Source organism: Macrotis lagotis, chromosome 4 (genome assembly GCF_037893015.1).
Source record: "Macrotis lagotis isolate mMagLag1 chromosome 4, bilby.v1.9.chrom.fasta, whole genome shotgun sequence".
Classification (NCBI taxonomy): Eukaryota; Metazoa; Chordata; class Mammalia; order Peramelemorphia; family Peramelidae; genus Macrotis; species Macrotis lagotis.
Window position 1 is genome coordinate 38,132,681 of NC_133661.1, and position 25,305 is coordinate 38,157,985.

Below are 25,305 nucleotides of genomic sequence, written 5' to 3' on the forward strand. Positions count from 1 at the left end.
AGGGTCATACAGCTTCTTTAATTTCAAGTCCTCAGCTCTTTTTACTCATATCAAACAATCTCCTATAATTCAACAACTGTTCTATACTTTAAGAACTTTTTGGATTCTGTAGCTGTTAATCAATATATTTACTTCTCCCAGCTACAGGGAAACTACATGTTCCATATATAGCAAATCTCTACCTTAATTCTTCTTTTCAAATAATTACATAGTTAGTGGGTTTGGTCACTTAACTATTTTATGAAATATAAAGGAAAGATTTTCATTTATTTATTTATTTATTTATTTATTTACTTGTTTGTTTGTTTGTTTATTAAGGCAATGGGGTTAAGTGACTTGTCCAAGGTCACACATCTAGGTAATGGTTAAGTGTCTGAGGCTGAACCTGAACCTAGTTCCTCCCAACTCCAGGGCTGGTGCTTTATCCACTGTGCCACTTAACTACCCCAAATGAAAGATTTCTTGATCAACTGTCAGGGATCTCAGTTCTTGGTAAATAAACTTTCATTAAGGATTGAAAAATAGATCTGTACTTTAATCCAACATCATTTTAATTAATAGTTTAAAAAAATTCTTTCGTTATCTTGAAAAAAATGAGGAAGTGAGTATGCATATTTCCTGTTAAATGTAGATTATAATCCTTCAGGTTTAACAAGACCATCACCCCCATTCCACCTTTTTGCTATAAATGTTTTAATAATGAATCCATACAAATATAAATGTTATGTGTGAATAGATATAGGAAAATGGAGAGTCAGTCAACAAACATTAAATAATTGCCTACAATATTCAAGGAATGATGCTAAGCTCTGGAAATACAAGCTAAAGTTAAAACAATTCCTGTCCTCAAGAAGCATTTATTCTCATTGCTAAGATGATGGACATCATAGCTAAGATGCTGAGATGTAAATAGCAAGGGACATCTAAGATACATATATAATTGATGAAAGGCATTCTGAGTAGGAAAATAGTTGCAAGACTATATTTTGAAGAAAAGAGAAACAGTCATTGCAAAAGAATAAAGAGAAATTGGATTTGTGATTTAATTGTTCACCTTTTTAAGGGAACTATATCAGTTAAAATTGACAGTTGAACACCATTTACATAAACTCTCATATTTCTTTTTATACATAATATAACATATATACATTCATGTTCCATATATAAATACATTCATTCCATCTATAGCCTCAGACTTGAAGGGTTTTGGCTTAAAAAATGTGTCACAGGGGCAGCTAGGTGGCATAGTGAGGGGCAGCTAGGTGACACAGTGGATAAAGCACCAGCCTTGGAGTCAGGAGTACCTGGGTTCAAATCCAGTCTCAGACATCAGACACTTAATAATTACCTAGCTGTGTGGCCTTGCACAAGCCACTTAACCCCATTTGCCTTGCAAAAACCTGCAGCAACCCTTAATTTGGCACTAGAAAAAGGTGCTAGTGGGTGAGCAACTGAGAAATAAAATAAAAAATAAATGGTTTTAGAACTTGGCTATCAATATTTACTGTTAGCTAGACTCTATTGGTCGAAGTTTTAGATTCATACTGATTTGAATCTCTTTCTTTTGTTGGGCCAATATTATGATCTGTTTTTTAAAAACTAGTGACAATATTTTTTATAAAATAAAAATGGATAAAATAATATACAAGTTAAGAGAGATTTTGTTATTTCTGTACCTATGAAGGAGGGCAATTTTATGTTTTTGTTCATTCCTGTAACTAATGTAAATTGTATCCCCTCTATTCCTTAATAAATGACTTTTGAGACTTTCTGTGGTCAAACATTGACATTAGCATGTATTAACTGTCTCTAGGTTAAAGTGACCTTGAACTTCGACTGGTGCTTGGATGATATATTTAGTCCAGTCTGAGCCTATACTCAAAATCTTTCTAATTGGGTAGCACCTGCTAGATTTTTTTACTTTATGTGAAAACCTTGAAAATGATATTGCTATTATTTGGTGTGGGGAAAGGGAGAACTGTGAATTTACAAATTGTCAAATTTAATTGGGCCATGGTTTACTGATCTTTGCTAGCTAGACAATGCCTATAATACTCTTTCTCCAATTGGTCAATGCTGAATACTGTTCATTTCATAATCTGCTAATGGAAGCCTTTAGAATAAGGACAGCTATTAATGACATTTCTGAAAAACTTCGTAATCAGTTGTCTTCCAAACCACGGACTGCTCTTCTTTCTTAGTTATTGTCCATTTTTTCCCTCTAATGTCTTGATCTGATAGTTTTATAAATCTTTCTTTATCTAAACTTTCACTTAAAAAGAGAAAAAGTAATGAACCACCTGTTTACTCTTCTATAAATCACAGCTACCAAACCTCTAAACTTTCAGAGGAATGGACAAGTACCATTATATAAGGGGTAAGCAATATTTTCACCTCGAATTAGCATACAGAATAATTGTCTTCCTATTTTTTAAAGGAAAGTGACATTTTAAGGCATGTCTGGAGCTTGCTTACCTATAACTCAGCTTGTTCTCTGAACTAGGGCTATATTATAATTTTTATAACAAGGAATTTATTAAAGAAAAAGCCCCCAAAGTTCTGAATCCCCACATATCACACACATACACACATATGCATGCATACATACACACAAACATCCATACACTGAGATGAACTTGAATATCACTATCACCCCACATTGACTTAGAAAATATATTTTCTAGAGCCCAGTGATTTTTCAAATTCATTCTACAACTGGTTGATCCTGAGAACACTTGTTTGTCATAATCAGATTTAGAAGTCGTATATCTCCTCTCAAGTGATGATTGTGTTGTAACCTCCAGCTCCATATTTCTGGTAGGGATAGAGCAGATTTCCAGTGTGAATGAAAACTGTAATGGTCTTATCAAATCATAGCAGCTCGTGTTTTGTTTAACCGTGCTGGAAATTAGTTTTTCAGGCACTGATCTTGACAGGTCAGCTGTCAAAAATTGGTGTATGTGTCCGTAAATTCATCGATCCCATAAACAAAATCTTGTCCACAAGTACAAGTAGAAGTCAAAATTGACACACTTAGGTACAAATGAAATGGTCTGGAGCTGGCAGATGTAGAAGCTGGAATTCTCTGGGCCAAAGGTTTCCTCACTCCCATTTATCAACCTTATCTGCATCACTTATTTCTTATAGACTGAGTCATGTACCTCTGCCTAGCAAATAGGGAAAAATCAAGCTCAAGGGGAAGAGGGACAAATCCTTCTTTCTCCCAAATATAGGATATTGTCAATGTTGCAAAATAGCAGAGAGCACTAAAGGAATGAGAAGGGTGCTTCTATTTATCTTTTCATTTGAATGGAATTATTTTATCTTCTCACTAAATGTGACATATATAGAGTTTCTGCCTATGATTCCTCCAAATCAAAATTTATTTAAATTAAAATCACTTTTCCTATATTTTAGTCTGCATGACAGGTTTTGTGGGAAGGGAAAATATCCCCTAGTGTTAGACTTTCAAATGTGAATGAAAGCTGATCTTCTGAAGGTCTCTCTATGGTTTTGGTGCATTTGAGGCTCTAAAGAAATAAATGCTCATAACGTTTTAGGTTGAAACAGCTAGGATTGCTAAGAGTACATACTCAATTTCCTTCTATCACTTGCCTCTCTTTTCCCTGTTTGAAAAATTGTGCTCTGATAAAAATTCAGAAGCAAAAACACTTTTGGAAAGGGTAAAAGAAGAAAGAGAGTAGAATACACAGAAGGAAAGTAGGATAGAGGGAAATATATAGTTATTAATCATTGCTGTGAAAAATATTATAGTGAGTTTCTCTGACAAAAGTTTCATTTCTCAAAGATACACCAAATTTGTATATAAAAAGCCACTCCTCAATTTATAAATAGTCAAAGGTTGTGAACAGGTAATTTTCAGTCAAAGTAATGAGAGTTATAGTCATATGGAAAAAGCTCTAAATCACTATTGATGAGAGAAATGCAATTTAAAGCAACTCTGAGAAACTACCTCTCACCTGTCAGATTGACTAATATGACAGAAAAGCAAAATGACAAATGTTGGAGTGGAATGTGGAAAAAGTGAAGCATTAGTGTTCTATTAGTGAAGTTCTTTACTGATTCAACCAATCTAGAGTGTAATTTGGAACTATTCCCAAAGAGTTATAAAAAAACAAGCATACCCCTTGATTAAGCTATACCACCCAATGAGATAGAAAACAAGGATGAAAAGGAACTATATGCACAAAGATCTTTATGGCAGTTCTTTGAATCATGGCAAAGAATTAGAAATTAGAGGGATGTCCATCATTTGGAGATTGGCTGAACAAGTTGAATATGATTGTGATGGAATTCTATTGTGTTTAAGAAATGATGAGCACAATGCTCTCAGGAAAAAAACATGGAAAGTCTTACACGAACTGATGCAAAGTGAAATGAGCAGGACCTAGAAAACTTACAATAGTAACAGCAATATAGTATGATCATCTACTATGAATACCTTAACTATTCTCAACAGACAATTCTGTAGAATTTATAATGAAAGGTGCTATCTATCTGGAAACATGTTTGGCATGACTATACATGTAAAATTGCTTCCCTTCTCTATGGGGGAGAGAAGGTGGATGAAAATTTGGAACTCAAAATTTAAAAAAACCACAAGTTAGTTTACATATAATTGAGAAAATAAAATATTAAATATGATTTAAAACTATCCTATGGGTACCACTACAACAGAAAATAAATGATTTCTTTTTTAAGAACCCAGCAATGTCTACCATCTGCCAATGAAACAATATCTATGACAGATCAGGGAATGTATTGACAAAGTTCTTTGTATACTTGAGGTACAAAACATTTAATAAGAAACAGTCCGTAAAGTTTTTTTCTCCCAGTTGTCTTTCTTCCTTTTAATCTTGACTACCTGAGTTTTATTTTTTAAAAAATATTTTATTTACTGTATTAATGAACTTATCCATCTTGCACCTCACAATGTTCTCTCCCTCTTGTTTATTTAAAAATTGTTAATTTATCCATTCAAATTTTATGAAGACTTGGAGGTCCTTATCATCAATGTACCAAAAGAGGACAAGCTTATAATTCTGACTGACTTTAATGCTACAGAAGGTTTGGACTACCAGACATGACAGGGAGTCCTTCAAAGGAATGGAGTTGGAAACAGCATAAACAACGATCATCTCTTACTAAAGACTTTCTCATGACCTTCTCATCATAAACACTGTCTTCCATTTACCTAAATGTATTAAAATTCCTTCAATGCACCCTCACAGCCAATATTGGCATCTAATAGACTATGTGATTGTCAGGAGAAGGGACAGACAGATGTGAGAGTGACAAAGGCAATGTTTGGTACAGAGTGCTGGACTGATCATAGACTCATCCTCTCCAAGCTAAATATTCACATTCAACCCAAGCAATGTCTGCAAGGTTAAATGACTACTAGAAGAATTAATGTCAAGAGATTAGAGTGGGAACAGTTTGATGCTACCTTGGAGGGAAAACTGAGACAATACATACTTGGCAGCAGTGCAGTAGAAAAGAATGGGCAGCTCCCAGAGATTTGGTTTATGGTATTTTATTTGCTCATCTGGGTCGGAACACTCATGAATATCAAGACTGGTTTGATGAAAATGTTGGGGAACTACAGAAGCTACTAAATGAAGAACAAGAACTCCACAGGATAGTTCATCAATTTGTAAAACAGCATTTAATTCCATCAAAAGTAAAGTACAAGTGAAACTGAGAGAAAGGCAAGACTTGACTCAGTCAGAGAAGGCAGATGGAATTCAACTTTATGCAGAAAGTAACAATCCAAGATGCTTTTATGCTACCCTGAAAGCTATTCATGGACCAAAGAACTGTGGTGCATCTTAACTACTCAGCACTGATGGAGCCATATTGATTAACAATAGGAACATGATCTTAGAGAAATGGACTAAACACTTCCTTAGTGTTCTTTTTTTAATTTTTATTTAGGGCAATGGGATTAAGTGACTTGCCCAGATCACACAGCTAGGTAATTATTTAGTGTCTGATGTTGCATTTGAACTTAGGTCCTCCTGATGCTTGAGCTGATGCTCTATCCACTGCACCATTCCTTAGTGTTTTTAACAGTCCATCATTAATCAATACAGAATCTATTGTTCATTTACCTCAAGTTCAATCTGTACCTGGCTGAAGTTTCAACTGAAGAAGAGGTTTTAAATGCTATTAGGCTCCTTTCAAGTGGCAAAGGATCAGGTGCTGATTCTATTCCAGCTGAGATCTACAAGGTAGGGGATCTATTGTTCATCCAAAAGTTGGCTGAAATTTTCCAGGTTATAGAGGATTCAGAGGTATTATCCTCCAAGAATTCAAGGATTCCTCCATTGTCTATAAAGATAAAGGGAATAAATTGCTCTTTGAAAATCCCCTCAACCCCCAGCCCATCCCCTGTGGGAGGGGATTATTCTCTTTGTTTTCATTTTGTTTTGTATTTTATTTTCCCCCATTAAGTTCCTTTTTAATAATTATAAATATTTTATTTATTTTGAGTTTTACAATTTTCCCCCAATCTTACTTCCCTCTTCCCACCCACCACAGAAAGCAATCTGCCAGTCCCCACATTATTTCCATGGTATACACTGATCCAAATTGAATGTGATGAGAGAGAAATCACATCCCTAAGGAAGAAATATAAAGTATAAGAGATAGCAAGAGGATCACCCTCTTAATCATTCCTGAAAAGAGTCTTTCTTAATAAGCTGATGTTTCACTTGGGAGATGGTCGCCTTCTTGTATGCCTTCAGAAAGGATTGAAGAACATTTGACACAGTGTTTGCTGCCTGTCAACTTCAGGGAAAAAAAACACTCAATCCCATTGCCTTAAATAAAAATGTCAACTCCAGAAAAAAAGCAGAACAGAGGTCAGTATACAACATTTGTAAATCTGACCAAGGCCTTTAATACTATCAGTCATAAGGGTTCATGGAAAAATATGTCAAAATTTGGTTGCCCAGAGAAGTACTTTAGTATTATATATTACTTTCATGATGACACACTTGCCCAGGTGCTGGATGGTGTATGATGCTCTCGAGATTTCCAGATCACCAATTAAGTGAACAAGTCTAGGTTTTTGTTCCCATGTGTCTTAGCATGATGTTTTGAGCCATGTTATCAAATTCTTTCAATGAGGAAATAGGGCATCAATGTCAAAAGAAAGTGTGGGAGAGAAGAGGTGTATACCAAACTGAAGGTATACAAAGCCATTGTACTGACCTCATTAATCTGGGCCTGTCCAACCTGGACAGTTCACTAGTGCCATTTCTGGAAACTGAATCTCTTCCATTTCCATCGTCTTAGGAAGATTCTAAACATCACTTGGCAGGAGATCCCAGACACTGAGGTCCTTTCTACAACTAAAGCACCAAGCAGTCAAACATTGCAACAGAGAGTGCAACTACAATGGACTGATCATGTCATGCCCAAAAAACCACTATTCTATGGAGAACTCACATAGGGCAAGTACTCACAAGGGGATCAGAAGAAGTGATAATGGGAAACACTGGTACATGACCACCCAGCATGGCATGCTCTCATCAGTGAGGATGCTGCACTCTTTGAGGAAGGCAGAAGAGAAGCAGTTCAAAGGAAACACCATACGAAAGTTTGAGTAAGCACCCAGGGGTTCACATGTTGATCTGATGAGCAACAATGGGACACATAATTTTTCTCAAACATAGTGATGCCATTTTGGTCTTCTTCAATAATGAAGGACAAGAACCAACCAACCTATCCCTCAGTCTTATAGCTAATATGGACCATATTCTTCTATTTTCTTATGATATTCACCTTTATATATAAACATGAATCCATTTTGATCTTATCTTGATAAATGCTGTAATATATTGATCTAAGCACAATTTCTGTCAGACTACTTCCCTTATTTGCCAATGATTTTAAATAAATGATGAATTTTTATCGCAAAAAAATATTTTCAGTTCTCACCCACAAGGTTACCATAGTCATTTGCTATCCTAGTCATGTGTATTGTATAGCTACTCTTTTCACTGATCTACTTTTCTATTTTTTTCCCAGAACAGATCGTTTTGAAAAGTGCTACTTTATATTACAATTAAAATTTGGCAATATTCCTTCCTTTGCATTTAAAAAATAATAATTTAATGTTAGTGATCTTTTGTTCTTCCAAATCAGTTTTATTATGATCTAGGTCAGTAATTTTTTTATTTTTGCTAACTCAATTGGAATGTCGTTGAATAAGTAGATATGGTAAAATTGTCATTTTTATTATATTGCTCTGCCTATGCATGAACAATTAATATTTCTCTAATCAATTCTGACTTTATATAAAAATAACTTTATAATTATGTTAATATCGTTTCTGGTGAAAAAATATAGTTACTAGGTTTGTTTTGGTAGGTATACTCTCAGATATTTTACAACAGCCTATAGTTATCTTACTACTTATCTTTTCCTGTGTCTTCCCTTTTACTATCTCTTTGTTGGTGTTGTGTGTAGAAATGCTGATGACTTATGTCTTGCTTTGCTAAAATTATTGGTTCCAAAATCTTTTTAGTTAAATCATTAAAATTTTCCAAGTATGTCATATCATCTGCAAAAAAAAAGAGTTTTATTACCTCTTTGTACAATCTGATTCTTTCAGTTTCTTTTTCTTCTCATTATTACTGCTAGCAGTTCTGATATAATATTGAATAATATTAATAACACTGGGAATACTTGTTTCACTCCTGATTTTATTGGGAAGGTTTCTAGCTTATCCCTATTATATTTGATGATGGTTTTAGTTAGATGCTTCTAATCATTTTATTTTTTTTTTATTTTTATTTTTTAGCAAGGCAAACTGGGTTAAGTGGCTTGCCTAAGGCCACACGGCTAGGTAATTATTAAATGTCTGAGACCAGATTTGAACCCAGGTACTCCTGATTCCAGGGCCGGTGCTTTATCCACTATGCCACCTAGCATGCCCCTTTCTAATCATTTTAAAGAAAAATTCATTTTCCTTTATTGCTTTTGAATACTTTTAATAAGAATGAGTTATATTTTATCAAAACTTTGTCTGCCTCTACTGATATAATCATGATATGAGTTCTTTGTTATTGATATAATCAATTATCTTAAGAAGGTTTTTATGTTAAACCATCCCTGCCTTCCTGGTATGAATCTCATTTGGTCACAATGTATAATCTTTTTAATATATTTTGTAGACCAGTATCTTATTTGGGATTTTTAAGTTCATATTCATTAATGAAATTGGCTTATAACTTTCTTTCTTTCTCTTTTTTTTTTGCTCTTCCTGGCTTAGATATAAGTATCATATTTGTTACATACAATGAATCTGATAGGACTTCTTTGCCTATTATTCCAAACAATTTATTTAATATTTGAATTAGTTGATCTTTAAATTGTAGATTCATCTGATCCTGATGTGTTTTATTCTCCCTCTTAATAAGTTCATTTCTTTTTCTAAAATAAACTCATTTATATATTCTATTTCCTCTTCTGTTAATCTAGTCAGTTTTATATTTTTGTAAATATACTTCTATTTAAATTAAATTCTTTAATATATTGACATATAATTGGGCAAAATAACACTAATTGCTTTAATTTCATCTTCATTAATGGAGTATTCACACTTTTCATTTTTAATACTAGGATCTGGTTTTCTCATCTCTTTTTAAAATCATATTAATTAATGTTTCATCTCTTTTGAGGTTTACTTTTTATAAGACCAACTTCTTGTAATATTTGTTAATTAAATTGATTTTTATACTTAATTTTATCTCACCTTTCATTTTTAAGACTTCCAATTTGATGCTGATTGGAGATTTAAATTTGTTCTTTTCTAATTTTTTTTCAATTGACTGCTCAATATATTGCTCTCTTCTTTCTCTATTTTATTGACATAAAGTGATATAATTTAGACAAATTAACCATTTAGAGATATAATATTTCTCTGATTGCTTTTTTCTGCATTTCATAGCTTTTTAAATGTTATCTCATTATTGTCATCTGTTATTGCTTCTATCTATAATTTTTTTCTTTAACCTAGTCATTCTTTAAGATTAGGTCATTTAATCTTCCATTAAATTTTGATATCTTTGGTGGGTCATAATTAAATATAAATTTTTTGCATTGTTATTTGAAAAGGATTCATTTAATATTTCTACTTTTTAGCACTTAACTATTTATAGTCAATTTTTATATAGATAGCATAAACCACTGAGGAAAAGGTATGTTCCTTTTTAGGCCCATTTATTTTTCTCCAAATAATTATCACATTTAACTTATCTAAGAATTTATTTGGGTCAGTTAAGTGGTATAGTGAATAGAGCAAAAGCTTGGTTCAAATTTACTAACCGTGTGACCCTGGGCAAGTCACTTAAACCCATTTGCCTCAAAAAGAAGATTCTTTTCACCTCTTAAATTCTTTTCTTTACATTTTTTTTTTTAGTTTTTACAATGCAGTGATGTTGTGACTTAGCCAAGGTCACGGAGCTAGGCAATTATTATGTGTCTGAGACTGGATTTGAACTCAAGTCCTCCTGACTCCAGGGCTGGTACTCTATCCACTGAGCCATCTAGCTGCCCCTTAAATTCTTTTTTGTTTTTGTTTGCTTTTGACTAGTTTTATCTAATTCTGAGAAGGGAAAGTTAAAGTCTCCCATTATAATAACATTATTATCTATTTCCACCTATAATTCATTTAACTTTTCCTTTAAAATTTAGATGCTGTAGCTCTGAGCAAACATGAGCTTAGTATTGATATTGCTTCATTGTCTGTGGTAACTTTTTATCATAATTGTAGCTTCCTTGTTTATCTCTTTTAATTAAATGTATTTTATCTTTAACTTTGAGATCATAATTTTGGTCCCTGTTTTCATTTATCTTAGTTAAAAGTCTTAAATTCTACTCTAACCCTTTATTTTAACATTGTATGTATCTAATTTTTAACTGTACTCTCTATAAACAACATATTGTCAGATTTCAATTCTTAATATACTTTTCTATCTATTTTTGTTTGATGGTTGAGTTCATGCCATTCACATAAAAAAGATGTAATTACTGGATATATATTTCCCTCCTTTCTGTTTTTTAGAATTAGTATCCTTTTCACCCTCTCTCTTTACCCTATCCCTCCTCACAATCTGAGTTTTAGTCACTATTTCTCTAATTCATACCCTTTTAAAGAATTCTTCCCTTATCTTATCCTTCTTAATCTATCTACTCCATAAGAATCCCTGTCTTATTTCTCCTCTCAGACACTCCTATTTCTCAATCTACACACTCCTCTAAGAATTCCTCCTTTATCTTTTCCCTATTCTCCTATTTCTTTATCAATGTACATATTATTGTCTCTTTTACCCAGTTTTGAGGAGAAAAATGTTCCATTACCACCAGTTCTCAACCTCACCTGCTTCCATTGTAAGTTTTTCCATTCATACTTTGTATAAAATAATTGCTCCATTTAACCCTTCCATATATAATTTTAATTTTTAGAAGCATCCTCTCATACTCAACTCAAACCTAAGTCTTCTATGTGTGCTTCTTCAAACTATTCAAATAATGGTAACATTCTTAGTAGTTCAAATAGCATTTTTCCACATAAGATGTAAATGGATTTACCTTATTGAGTAAACTATACATCTATATGTATAGATGTATAGGTATATAATTTAGTTGGTCTTTATTGTTTACCTTATGTTTCTTTTTTCATCTTATATGTCAATTATTTCATTGTGTTCCGTTTTTTGTCACAAATACCTGAAAGTATTCATAAATGTCCATTTATTTTTCATTCATGATTATCCTCAGCTTTACTGGGTAAGGTTTTTGTGGTTGCAAACCCAGCTTCTTTGCTCTTTGAAATAAAATGTTCCAAAGCCTTTGATCTTTTAATGTAAAAGCTGTTAGCTCTCTTTATTTAAAATTCTGAGTGTAGCTCCATAGTATTTAAATTTTTTTCTTGTTGCTTTTAGTAGTTTCTCTCTAATTTGGGTACTTTGAAACTTGACTATAAGGTTTTTATGAGCTTTCATCTTAAGGATCTCTTTCAGGTGTTAATTGATTTAAAAAAAATATTTTACTTTTTCATTCTAGAATTTCAGTGCATTTTTCCTTAACTTTTTTTGTAATATCAAACCTAGACTTACAAATTTTATATTGTCTCCATCTGTTTCTCTTATCAATTCTTTTTGTTTGCTGCTGAGGTGTTTCACTTTCTCTTCTATTTTTCAATCTTTTGATTTTTTAAAATTATTTCTTGATGTTTTACACTGTCATTAGCTTTCCCTTGCACAATTCTATTTTTTAAGGAACTATTTTCTTCTTTAAGTTTTCAGAACTCTTTTTCCAATTGGTTAACTTTCTTTTCACAACTTTCTGATTTTCTTGGATTGCTCTTTTTTTCCCATGTACTCAACTATGCTTACTTGATTTTTAAATTTATTTATAAACTCAAGAATTCTTTTTTGTGCTTTTAATCTTTTAACATTTTTCTTTTAAGTTGAAGTAACTTTTTTAAAATTTCACTATCTTCTTCTATGAACTCAGATCTTCTCTATCCCCTTAGTGACTATCTAAATCAGTGACTATCTAAATCCATTTATTTCTCCTTTGCTTAATCATTTTTAAAAAAAAATAATTTATTAATATAGTCAGGTGTAGTCCCAAGATGTAGGGCATGATGCCCCAGGGTTCCAGTTTTTTTATACTATTTTTTTTTCCCCGAGCTCTGTCTGCAATTCTAACTTTTAGGCACTCTTCTGCCTGCCTTCCCTGAGCCAAAACTAGGACCCACAGCCATGCCATCACTGCAAATGTTCACTCTTCCTGCAGTCCCTTCCAGCTCCAAATCTCAGTTTACCTACTTGCCCTGGAACCAAAATTAGGGTCTCTGCTCTGCTATCACTTTCACTAGGAGTATTCTTGTTCCTCCTTGATCATATCTGCAGGACTGTTTTTCTAAAAATTTATTTATTTAATTTGAATTTTACATTTTTTTCCCCCTAATCTCACTCCCCCCCACAGAAGGCATTCTGTTAGTCTTTACATTGTTTCCATGCTATACATTGATCTAAGTTGAATGTGATGAGAGAGAGATCATATCCTTAAGGAAAAAAAATTAAAATAAAAGAGATAGCAAAATTACATAATAAGATTACTTTTTTTTTAAAAAATTAAAGGTTTTGGGCTTTTCTCAAACTCCACAATTCTTTCTCTGGATACAGATGATGTCCCAACACAGATACCCTAAAATTGTCCCTAATTGTTGCAGTGATGGAATGAGCAAGTCCTTTAAGATTGATCATCAATTTGCTATCACTTATACTTTATTTTTTTTTCCATTAAGGATATGATTTCTCTCTCATCACATTCATCTGAGATCATTGTATACCATGGAAACAATGTAAAGACTAACAGACTGCCTTTTGTGGGGGGGGGGTGGAGGGAGGGAATGGAGATTAGGGGGGAAACTGTAAAATTCAAAAATAAATAAATATACTTTAAAAACAAGCAATAAGAAAAAAGATTGATCATCAACCCCAGGACTGGTTTTGGAACAGCAGTGTCCTACAATCCTCCCTCCTTCAAGCTGTTTTATTCCAACATTGTCAGTAAAATGAAAGTTCTTGAATCTTAAAGTCTATCCCCAGCCTAGCTTCCCCCAGGGTTTATTGATTGTTGATTCAGTGAGGTCCACCTAGAGGTATTTCCCACTTCAATCAGGTCCCTGGGAGGTCAAATCTTTTCTGATATCCTTACAAATTTTGTTAAGAGAGCATGTGTTTTACCTAGACTTTTAATTATTCCAGCATTCATTTCACTATGAGGTGAAATTTTACCATGTTTGTGGGAGATTTTTGAAGAACCAGTATTTTCTATCTTATTCAGTCATCTTCCCTTCAATTATTAATTTTTAATTTTATTAGGCAAATCATGTGACTTCTCTAAACCTCACTTTTCTTATCAATAAAATGTATTTCCCTCCACTGTTATATGCCTATATACACACTTATACATGTGAATTTTATATGAATGCTTTCATATCTATGGATGTGGGACTATCATTATGTATATAACATGTGTACTGGTATATTTATATTTGAATACATCTCTAGATCTATATAAATATCTATGTACTCAGGGTTGTGCTGAGGGTCTGAGATCACGTAAATGAAAGCAGTTTTCGATTGGAGAGAGGTCTATGACATGTAGATCTGAATTTTGTAACTTCAGTAGTGCCATGATTATATCAGTGTAGTAAGACTTTTGATGATAGTGTTGATATTCATTGTTCCTTTTCTAAAAAAAAAACACCTTGGCATCAGGGAGGTGATATCAGAGCAAGCCTATGAATTGGATTTGAGTGTGGGGATGCTGTGCTAAGTCACCTTAGTGTCAAGTGTCTGAGGCTGGATTTGAACTCAGGGCTTTCTAATTCCAGGAATGGTTCTCTATCCACCATGCCATCTATCTACCCTTTCACTCCTGTGTTTTTGGTGGACTTTATAGTAAATTCAATGACTCAACAGGAAGATATTATCATTATAAAGAACAATGTGACTTGTAGCAACCTCAGGGGTAGCTTATGTCCACAACCAAGGAAGTGATACCACTTCCAGAGACTTTGCTGAATCAAGTTTTAGGGTTGACCCCAGATGTACTAATGGCTGAATGCTCCAATGCATTAAGTTTAAAACAGGACTACAGATGCACTAATGGAACATCTCCACAGAGCTGAACTCTCCAAGTGGATACTACCACTGCTATTCACATAATATAGAACACAATCGGTCTTCTCAATCGGTCTTCATGTGAATCCCAAAGTACAACTGAGCTTAAAAACAGGTCCTTAACAAACAGAAGATGTGATCTCAAACTGAACTCCCACAATGATGCCATGATCCTTTGATGTACTCTGAAATGCCTTTCAACAACTTAAAGGCAGTATTTAATCAAATCATTGTAATTAAACTATTTCTAGATGAAAAGTTAGGGAATGTAGTAAGCTGGAGTCAATAGAATTGGCCTTTGGACAGGCTGGAGCATAACTTCCCCCCAAGAACAATTTCCTCACCCTCAAAAACCCATACAAGAGGTAAAAGTCCTATGAAATTATTCAGTAGGCTTTACCCATAATTTAGTAAAAGAGGCCAGATTTAATTTAAACTTTCTAAGAAGTGGGGCACATGGCCCTTGATTAAAAAAAAGTTGCCTAAATCTTTAAAAAAAAAACCCAGTAAAATGTGATAGCTAAGTTGTGACTGGAATTATGACCAAAACAGAGAAAACAGATCATTTCTTATTTAAACAAAAGCCTACCTAATCTACATAATTTCTCTATTAGAACTGCTGAACATAATTTTTAAGCAGCCATTCATGATCAAAATTCTCAGTTTGATGAAAGCAATTTAAATAGGGTCGTTATGGTACATATAAAAAAAGAAAATAAATCTCCAAGAGACATCTCTTTTTTTAAAAATAAATAAGGCAGCACACAACTATTACTCATTGGTGGCCTTTTTAAGGTATGCTATCAATTCAGCCTTCTCCCCTTTCTTTTTTAATTTTTTTTTTTAGTAGTCCCCCCTTCTTCTTGATGCCTGCAAAGGTCATTTTTGTCCCAGGGATGTACTACTTTGGGTTTTCCAAGTATTCCATCCAAGTATTCTCTCCCCAGGTGATGCCTTTGTTTTTGTTGGCATCTGTGTAAGATAAATGAGGAGACTAACCAGTCTTATGGCCAAAGAGTCCTCTGAGATTAAGGCCAGTCCTGTGTTCACCACCCTTTTCAGCTGTGTGGCACTGGGCACACTTATGAACAAATATCTTATTACTCTTCTCCACATTGTCTCCCATTGTGAATTTGGCTCGAACTGCAGCCCTGCAGGCTCAGCAGCTGGTATCTCTCTCTCTCTCTCTCTCTCTCTCTCTCTCTCTCTCTCTCTCTCTCTCTCTCTCTCTCTCTCTCTCTCCCCCCCCCCCCCCGCCACCACTCTGCCTGGCACTTCCTCCAGGAACCACATTTCTTGAAGAGCATTAATAATTAGTCTGATTTCCAGAGAACAACCTAGTTGCATAAAATATCTCATCATCATGCAATAGGAGAATGAGTTAAAATAACTGAGTGTGGTTTAACATGGAAAAAAGAAAACTTATGCAAGAATATGATGGTGATTCTCAATTATTTAAAAACAGATTTGACTTGATCTGTGTGACTTTAGAGGGCAGTAACAGGGGGAATGGATGCAAGTTGTAAGGAGAAAAAATAAGTTTGATGTCAGGTCAAAATATGCTAAGAATTAGATCTGAACATGCGCTGCCTTAAGATAATAGGTTTTCTCACACTGAAGATTTGTAAGTGGAGACTAAAAATAACTTTTCATATGTTTTTGTTGAAATTCATTGGGGGGGGTGGCTAGGTGGAGTAGTGGATAAAGCACAGGAGTACCTGGGTTCAAATCCAGTCTCAGACACTTAATAATTTCCTAACTGTGTGGCCTTGGGCAAGCCACTTAACCCCATTTGCCTTGCAAGAAAACCTAAAAAAAAATTCATTTTGGGGAATGTCATAGACTATCTGACTTTTGAATTCTCTTATATGAAAGTGCCACAACATTAACATACATGCATATTTATATGCAAACATATATATTTTTTCTCTAATATACATATGTGGACTTCTATATGGAGAACACCTACAACAATAACAACCATAATAACTAGCATGCAAATAGCGTTTTAAGATTTGAAAAATGTTTTACCAAAATATATCATCTTATCTTCTCAATAACCTAGATAGGTACCATTTTATACCCATTTTATTGATAAGAAATCTATGGCAGGTTGAGGCTAAGTGGTGTGCTCAGGGTCATTCACCTAATAAGTATCTAAGTCCATATTTGTACTTCCAGCTTCCTGACTCCAGGTCTAATGCTCTGTGCAGTATATCTCCATCAAGTTGCCTCTAGAAGCATCTATTTTGGTATCTGTTTGTCTAAAAACATTTCTTGTCTTAGGTGCTGTACCTGTTCATCTTCAAGCATCCTATTGGCATATCTTTACCTCCTTCTCCAAATTTGAGATAAAACTCTGCTCTTTCATATTTTTGACAAAATCATTCTTCTTTCATGTTTTTTGTCAGAACTGATGAGGGGGCAGGATGATATGAGAAATAGTAGATTTGAAATTAAGAGGAGTTGGTGTGGATTTCTGTCTGTCACTTGGACAAATCACTGAAACTCACCGAACCTCAGTTTCATCTTCCATGAAATCATGATGTTAGATTAGCTAACTTCTACTAATATCCTTTCTATTATTGCATCTATAATCCTATAATTCTAAATATTCTAAGAATCTGAAATTATAGTCAAGTCAAGGGAAGAGAAGAGTATTAGGAACTTTGCTAAGTATTTTAAAAATATTATCTCATTTTATCCTCACAATAACCCTGAAAAAGAATTAATATTGTTATCTTCATTTTATCTTTGAGGAAACTAAGGCAAACAGAGCTTAAGTAACTTTCCCAGTCACAAAATTAGAGTAGATAAGGCCAAATTTGAATTCAGACCTTCCAGAATTGAGACCCATCTTCCTATCCCCCTGTGCCACCAGATAAATATTGAAAGTCTACTGAAAAGACCTCTAAAGCTCTACCATGTTGAACATGTCCTTGAAATTTGGATTTTTGACTTGATTTGAGCCTTGTACCACAGAATTCTTGATCTTTGATCCCATCTTTAGATCTCCCTGGTAATGCTCACCTTCCTCCTCTACTCCTTGAATCACCTAGAAATCATTTATTGATTGGTAGCTGAAACACTGACAAGAGGCACAAATGAATTGAGACCTTGAATTTATTGCTTTTCTCTCCTGGATCAAAGGTGTTTCCAAAATTCTGCTTTAGAATAATGAGGGAGCTACTAACAGTTTATTGAGATAACACTGGGAAAGGAAAATCCAATAGCTCCTATGAGATTGACTCCTAGAATCAGGTCCTTGGTCATTATCAAATGCTATAGCTGAGGACATCAGAGCATAGACCCTTTCCAGCCAGAATGGTTGTCATGAGCTACATCAGTTTGCCATCACAACCTGTACTATAGAAATATAAACCAGTTAACTTTACTACCACATAAGACTCTGCCCTCTGAAACTTTCAGATTCTGAGTCCTTTGGCTCAGGACTCAGGTTTTGGGCCGGAGAGTTAGAGGGAAAGATGAGGAACTGTGTATTTGTATTTCTTTGCTCCCTAGAATTTAGCAAGGTGCTTGGAACTATGAATGACCAATTGTAATGTTTCAAAAGAAATTATATCACCAGTATGTGGTGAGGAAAGGTTTACCTGGGCATGGGTTTTATAGATTTGTAAGAAACCCATATATCTTATTTACAAAGAAAGCTTTTTGAAGGAATGGATTCTATTTTCCTATGGGTTCCATACCATGCCAGATGTATTGTGAACATCTATCCTCATTGTTCTATATGTATTAAATAATTCTGCTACAGAAACTAAGAATAAACTTGGATGCCCCATTTCCTAGAAGGAGTGATATATACCAGATGGCATAAAAATGGAATGAAATTGAGGTGCTAGGTGAGCTTAGGACATTTATAGGGGAAATGTTGGAACCTGCAATTGCATCACTGACATGTAATTATTAAGTGATTTCAATTCATTGATGTAATGATTCCTCACAGTACAATAAAACCATCTTCTGCCCATTTAACTCTTTGGGACTCTTGGTCATAATTATTTTTAGGAATTTTTATGCTTGTGAAATATATCAAATCCTATTTTCAGAAAAAGAGACACAAAATGGGTCCTGAACTGAAGGGGAGTTAAATGGAATGGGGGTTAGGAAAAGACAATCTCCATATAGGCTATCACTTGGCAGATTTCTATTTAATAAGTTATGCTTAACTGAGGGTTAAAGGATACCATATCTATATTGCTGAATATGTACAGGTACCACTAATATCATCTAAATTTGGCATTCTGAGGTTAATCCCTAATCACTGCCTATAGTTATAGATTTATTCTAGACCCACGAGAAATTCCATGGGTCATGGCTTGCTTATTCTTACTTCTTCATTGATAAACATATATTTGATCTGAGTTGGGAAGGAGAAAAAGCAAAGACTAATGGAACATGGGAATGGTCATTCTTGTCTTTATGTCTTCACTCTTCTCTCCTCCACAGTTGGCAACGTGGGACTCAGAGAAAGGTCTGAATGGCAGCCTACAGGAGAGGCACACAGGCAGCCACCTCCATGGCCTGACACTCAAAGTGGTGACTGTCTTGGTAGGATCACGTTCGGAAATCAAAAGCTCCATACTGTCTATTGCTAAATGGCTTTGCCCCTTCTACCATTCTATCTTCTTGTTAAACCAGTAATGTTGCCTTAGAGGGGGAAAATTTGATTAATAGAGTTTGAAAACCTCAACTCTATATCATACATATTTCCATTATCTATTATCCTCTTTCTAGATATGCCTTCCTCTCTATTCTGGTAGCAGTGGGGAAGATATTAGTATTTTCTTATCCCTTCTAGAGGTTTCCAACCTCCTCCTACCCCCCAGTTATTTAAAATCATTATATTAAAGAGAAATGTTAGCATTCCATACTGTTATATATAGACCCAAACATTTTAAAAAATTACTTTTAAAAATAAGAGAATATACATTTATGGTTAATGCTCAGAGTCCTAAATACTAGATTTTGATCCCAATCCTCTCACTTTCCTATTATGTGACCTTAATGAAATGATTGACATCCAGTTCTCAAGACAACTAGTGTACAGACTGCTCCTTTCTCTATATGATCGTAACATACTTCAAAATCTATGAAAAGCATCTGGGTAGCTTAAGTAGATGACTATCAATTTTAGATAGTTATCAAATCTGAAGACAGACTACATGTGACTACAGATTAGTAGCTATAGTATAGCATCTGATTATAAGACATAAAACACTATTAAAGTAATTGGTAATGGAAGCAAGGATAATACAAAACATTTTTGAATTAGCACATTTATTTTATCTTCATTCTCCCTTACTGAAAAAATGAAAGGGAAACAATTTTTAAAATAAATATTAATAGTCACACAAAATAAATTCTTACATTAAAACAATTATATTTCTTTCCAAGCCTTGAATCCATCATTTTTCTGTCAGGAGACACAAAAAATGTCTCCACAAAATCATGTTCTTCTAGTCCTATATGAATGAACACAGTCATGACTATGGTCATATGTTTTCATATATAATAAACATTTAGAACTACTATTAAATTAATCTGAACTAAAGATGATTATTCCATTGTTTGGGGACTGTATCTCACCTACACCAACATCCTGGAACACTTCAATTATAGCTATTGAACATAAGTCTTATATCTCTAGAACATAGTTGTTTGTTTGTCATAATTATTTGTTAATTATATTAAAGCCCATTATCCATTAATATTTTAAGTAGCCACAGTTCAAAATAGCAAGCATTAACATTCTTGCTACTCAATTATATTCTTTGAGAATAAGTGGCTTTAATATTAGCTTAAACATTGTATTTTTCTCAGGAAGAACCTTTTGTGATGGTGGCAGAGAATATACTTGGGCAGCCCAAGAGGTACAAAGGCTTCTCCATTGATGTCCTGGATGCCTTGGCCAAGACCCTAGGATTCAAGTATGAGATTTATCAAGCTCCTGATGGCAAATATGGTCACCAGCTCCATAACACTTCATGGAATGGAATGATTGGGGAGCTCATCAACAAGGTAGGTTTGCTATAAGAACACTGAAGTGAAGTAAAAAAAATTAAGGTGCATTAGACTTTTGCAATCTATTTCTTATTGAGGTACAAAGGAAAAGCACAACCAGGTATATCCTATATTGACTGTAGTAGAAAAGTGATGATGGGATAATATAAGGCATAACTTCTTGGGTGGTGCATTAATCTGTGAATAAATCAGAAGAGTCAGATCATAATGATATGTCTGTAGAACAGCATAACATCCAGGAAGGGATATGGTGTCAAGGAGAGCCTATTTTACTCTCTTTAGGAAAACTTGGTATCTAAAAGATTCTTACTGCAAATACTTGTTCTCCTTTCTGTCACAGAGAATGGATACTTAGAAGTGGAAATATAGTATTATCAAATTATTGTAAATACACCACTGTCAATTGGAAGAATACATGCAGTAATCTGCCAAAACTGACGTGTTTTTAACCAGTTCCTTGTTTATCAACCACTCCAGCACAGTCATTAATGAAGAGAAAGTCCTTGTATGGGTGTCCTTCCATTTCTAGATGGAACTGTTCTATTGATCCTGGCAATTAGTGCCCCTAGGTTTGAAGAACCTAAAACCTTTCTGGGCATGATGACCCTTTAAATCTGGAAGCTCAAGATCCACCTTACAGGAAGTTGGCTTCTTATCTTTTGATAGATAATTGGTCTTTATCCATCACCAGAAAGATACAGTTCACTCACTCTAGGCATTTAGTACTAGGGTTGCATTGGCTGTTAGTTATTTTATCTCATCCCTGTTTCTATTATAAAAAGGATAAAGTATATTAGTCTCCATAGTTCCAGCTCCATATTTATGTTCATTTCTCAATCATTAAATCTTGTCGTCACCTGCCTTTTGCTCACCTCTTCCCTCTATGAGATGTCTTGGAAAAAAAAAAGAATAAAAGGACTGTCCCATCACTCTCCAAGATGACTTTCGTATCACTGCTCATTAAGTAGCACATGAGTAGAGTGGACCCACAATGTGTTGCACACCTTTCCAGAGGCTAGAGATAATAAAAGAAGAGAAGGCAGGGTCTCTAATCTTGGATCACTGACATCCTGACTAGCAAAACAAGACTAAGACATAGAAAGAAATGAATAAATGTTACTTGAGAGTGTGTAATCGAGCAGTGGAGGGCTTGTTATTTAGTAGTTTGAGTGATGGGTTTAAAGTCAGAAACTCCTGGGTTCAAATCCTCCCTTTGTCACTTATTAACTTAGACAATTCCTGACAAGGAAGAATGGGGTAGCTGAAAGAGCACTGGGTTTGGAGCGGTTCAAATTGCCACTCTAATATTTTGCTAACCTTGAGCAAATTAATCAGTCTTTTCATACTCGGTTTCTCCAGTTGTAAGACAAGCAAATCTGTCTTTATGACCTCCAAGATCCCCTCCTGCTTTAATCTATGATCCCATGATTCCTTCATGGTCAGGAATCATTTGTGATAAACTCCTACATTGGGAGTGATCCCTGTTGGCCAAAATCAGTCTCTGCCCAGACACTTGATTATGTGGTATAGACAGAAAGTCTCAAATAATTTTATAGGATATAAAGGTCACCATAAGCTAGTGGTCTCAAGGAAGGGGGTGGGGGGTGGAGAAAGGGATACACATTTACCTAATGTCTCATATCATCTTCACAATAATCTTGCTGCGAGGTAGGTGCTCTTATTAAAGGAGGAAAGGCTCCTTAGGAGCAGATAAGGTCAACAGTTTTGAGAAAACAATTCTGAAACATTCATTAAGCTCCAAAGGTTTGGCAAGTACTATATTATGCTCACAGAAGCCAAAAGTGGGGGGGGGGAGAAGGAGGGAAAGAAGGAAGGAAGGAAGGAAGGAAGGAAGGAAGGAAGGAAGGAAGGAAGGAAGGCACGAAGGAAGGAAGGAAGGAAGGAAGGAATGGAGAGAGCAAGGGAGGCAGAAGAGAGGAGGGAGGGATGGAGGGGAAGGAAGGAAAGAAGGAATGGAGAGAAGGAGGGAGGAGGAAGGGAGGAAGGAGGGAGGGAAAGGAAGGAAGGAAGGAAGGAAGGAAGGAAGGAAGGAAGGAAGGAAGGAAAGAAGGAAAGAAGGAAGGAAAGAATGGAGAGAGCAAGGGAGGCAGAAGGGAGGAGGGAGGGATGGAGGGGAAGGAAGGAAAGAAGGAATGGAGAGAAGGAGGTAGAAGGAAGGAAGGAGGGAGGGAGGGAAAGGAAGGAAGGAAGGAAGGTAGGCAGGAAGGAAGGAAGGAAGGAAAAGGAAGAGGGAGGAAGAAGGGAGGGAGGAAGAACATTAAATCTTTCTTTGAGGATCTTAACCTTCTGTAAAAAGAGATAATAATTTTATACAATGAGAAGTATATATGATGATCTAGCAAGTGTGATTTACAGGGGCTTTTCTTTTTAATAACCCTGGGGTTATTGTTATACCCATCATAAAGATGAAAAAAACTACTTCTTGGAGCTTTAGTGATTGTCCAAAATGAAACATCTAGCCCATGTTTAAGACAGGGTCTTAACCCATATCTTTTTTTCTTTATTATTTTATTTTTTCCAATTACATGCAAAGGTGGCTTTCAACATTCTTTCATTTTCCAGTTTATAAGGTCTACTTTTTTTCTACCACCCTCCCTTCCCTCCTCCCTGCTATGGCAATGTACACTCTTGTAAAAATATACATATAAAATGGTATTTAACTTATTTCCATATTAGTCATATTGTGAAAGAGAAATTAGAATTTTGGGGAAAACCATGAGAAAGAAAGAAAAAGCATAAAAGGTTAAAAATGAACATAAGCTCTGCTCTGCATTCTGAATTGATAGATTTTGTCTGGATATGACTGGAATTTTCTCTAACAGGTCTCTCAGGATTTTCCTTAATCACTGAACTGCTGAAAGGAGCTGTATCTATCATAGCTTATCATATCACAGTGTTGTTGTTAGTGTGAACAATGTTCCCTTGGTCCTTCATTAGTTCCCTCACTTCATTTAGCATCAGTTCATATACATCTTCCTATGCTTTTCTGAAGTTCAGCCACTCATGATTTCTTACATAATGATAGTACTCCATAATGTATAATAACTTGTTCAACCATTCCCCAGTTGATAGGAATTCTCCCAGTTTCCAATACAAGGCTATTTCCAATTGCCACTACAATTAAAACTTCTATAATGTTTTGTACATTGGGGTTTTTCTCAATTTTTATGATCTTTTTGGTATATAGACCTAGTAGTGGTGTTTCTGGATCAAAGGATATTCCCAGTTTTATTGTCCTTTGAGCATCATTCCAAGTTGCTCTCCTAAATGGTTTGATCAGGTCAGAGCTCCACTAACAGTGTATTAGGATCCCAAATTTCCCACATCCTCTCCAACATTTATCATTTTCCTTTTTTGTCATCTCAGCCAATCAGAAGGGTGTGAGGTCTCAGAGTTATTTTAATTTACATTTCACTAATCAATTTTTTGAAGAATTTGCTTATATATATATATGACTATAAAAAACTTTAATTTCTTCATCTGAAAACTGCCTTGAATCCAGGTTTTTTTCAAATTCTACCTTCAGAGATCAAAGGCAAATATAAAGGGTTAAATGTTTTTAGGAGCAAATAAAATTGAGATTGAAAAAAAAACAGCCAGCTGTGGAATTAAATGGAAGCTATACAATGAGAATTGTCAAAAAGAAATGTGCTTGTTACTGTCTGCTTGAGAAGGCAGTTGGTTTCATACTCCATAGAAATCCTCCAGAGAAGACTAGGTGGCATTTTATCTGACATGTTGGGGTTTTTACTAATTCATAGGTTGTGCTGCCTAAACTATGAAGTCCTTCTCAAGTCTGAGATTCTGTGATTTTTGTAAACTAAATCTGAGATTTTATTTTTTTAGAAAAGATATTGGCATATCCAAAGGAATAGAGATGAGGGAAAGAATAAGATCGATCTGTATGCAGGCAAGGTTGGTATTGAGATATTCCCCAAGATGATTAATCTGCCTTATATAAGGGATCTAGCAAACAGTGAAGAGTATTAATAGTATTAACCTTCCCTGTGGCCCTTGGAGATCTGGTCAGTGCCTAAAGCTTCATTCAAAAAGAAGAAACTTTAAAATAATTTATCCCTCTCTGGATCATTGCTAAGGATCTCCAGAATTATTTCAATCTTAGTGATATCTAGAAATCAATCAGATAAATCAGATAATACCAGTCCTTCCTTTACATTGTATTTCTTCACTTTAATTAAAGTTAACATGTAAAGTTGGAGTTTGTTCTCATTTTTTTAAATTTGATTTTACCTTGGATGGATCATTTTTCACAGAATGTTGTCAAATGAAAATTGACTTTATGCTTAATTTAATTATTAGATCAGGTTTCAGCCAATGATTTAATCCTCTGTGTGTTTTTAGTCATAGATTATACTCTGAGCTATAGCCATCAGTTTCACAAATGTGTATTCGCAGTCTCAAAGGGAAAAGAGAGAAAATGGATGTTTTAGTGGCAGTCAGGTCACTATGGGAGTGGAAATGGAAGTGGGAGTAGGGGAAATTT

At 34.6% G+C, this 25,305-nt stretch overlaps 1 protein-coding gene across 1 annotated transcript in view; it reads left to right on the forward strand.

Annotated features, from left to right (window-relative positions):
- GRID1 (glutamate ionotropic receptor delta type subunit 1) overlaps positions 1 to 25,305 on the forward strand; it is a 1,019,672-nt gene that overhangs the window by 816,681 nt on the left and 177,686 nt on the right. The window contains exons 8-9 of the mRNA XM_074236323.1: positions 19,206 to 19,307; positions 20,580 to 20,777. Of these exons, the coding sequence (XP_074092424.1) occupies positions 19,206 to 19,307; positions 20,580 to 20,777 (300 nt within the window). The remainder of the gene's footprint in view (positions 1 to 19,205; positions 19,308 to 20,579; positions 20,778 to 25,305) is intronic.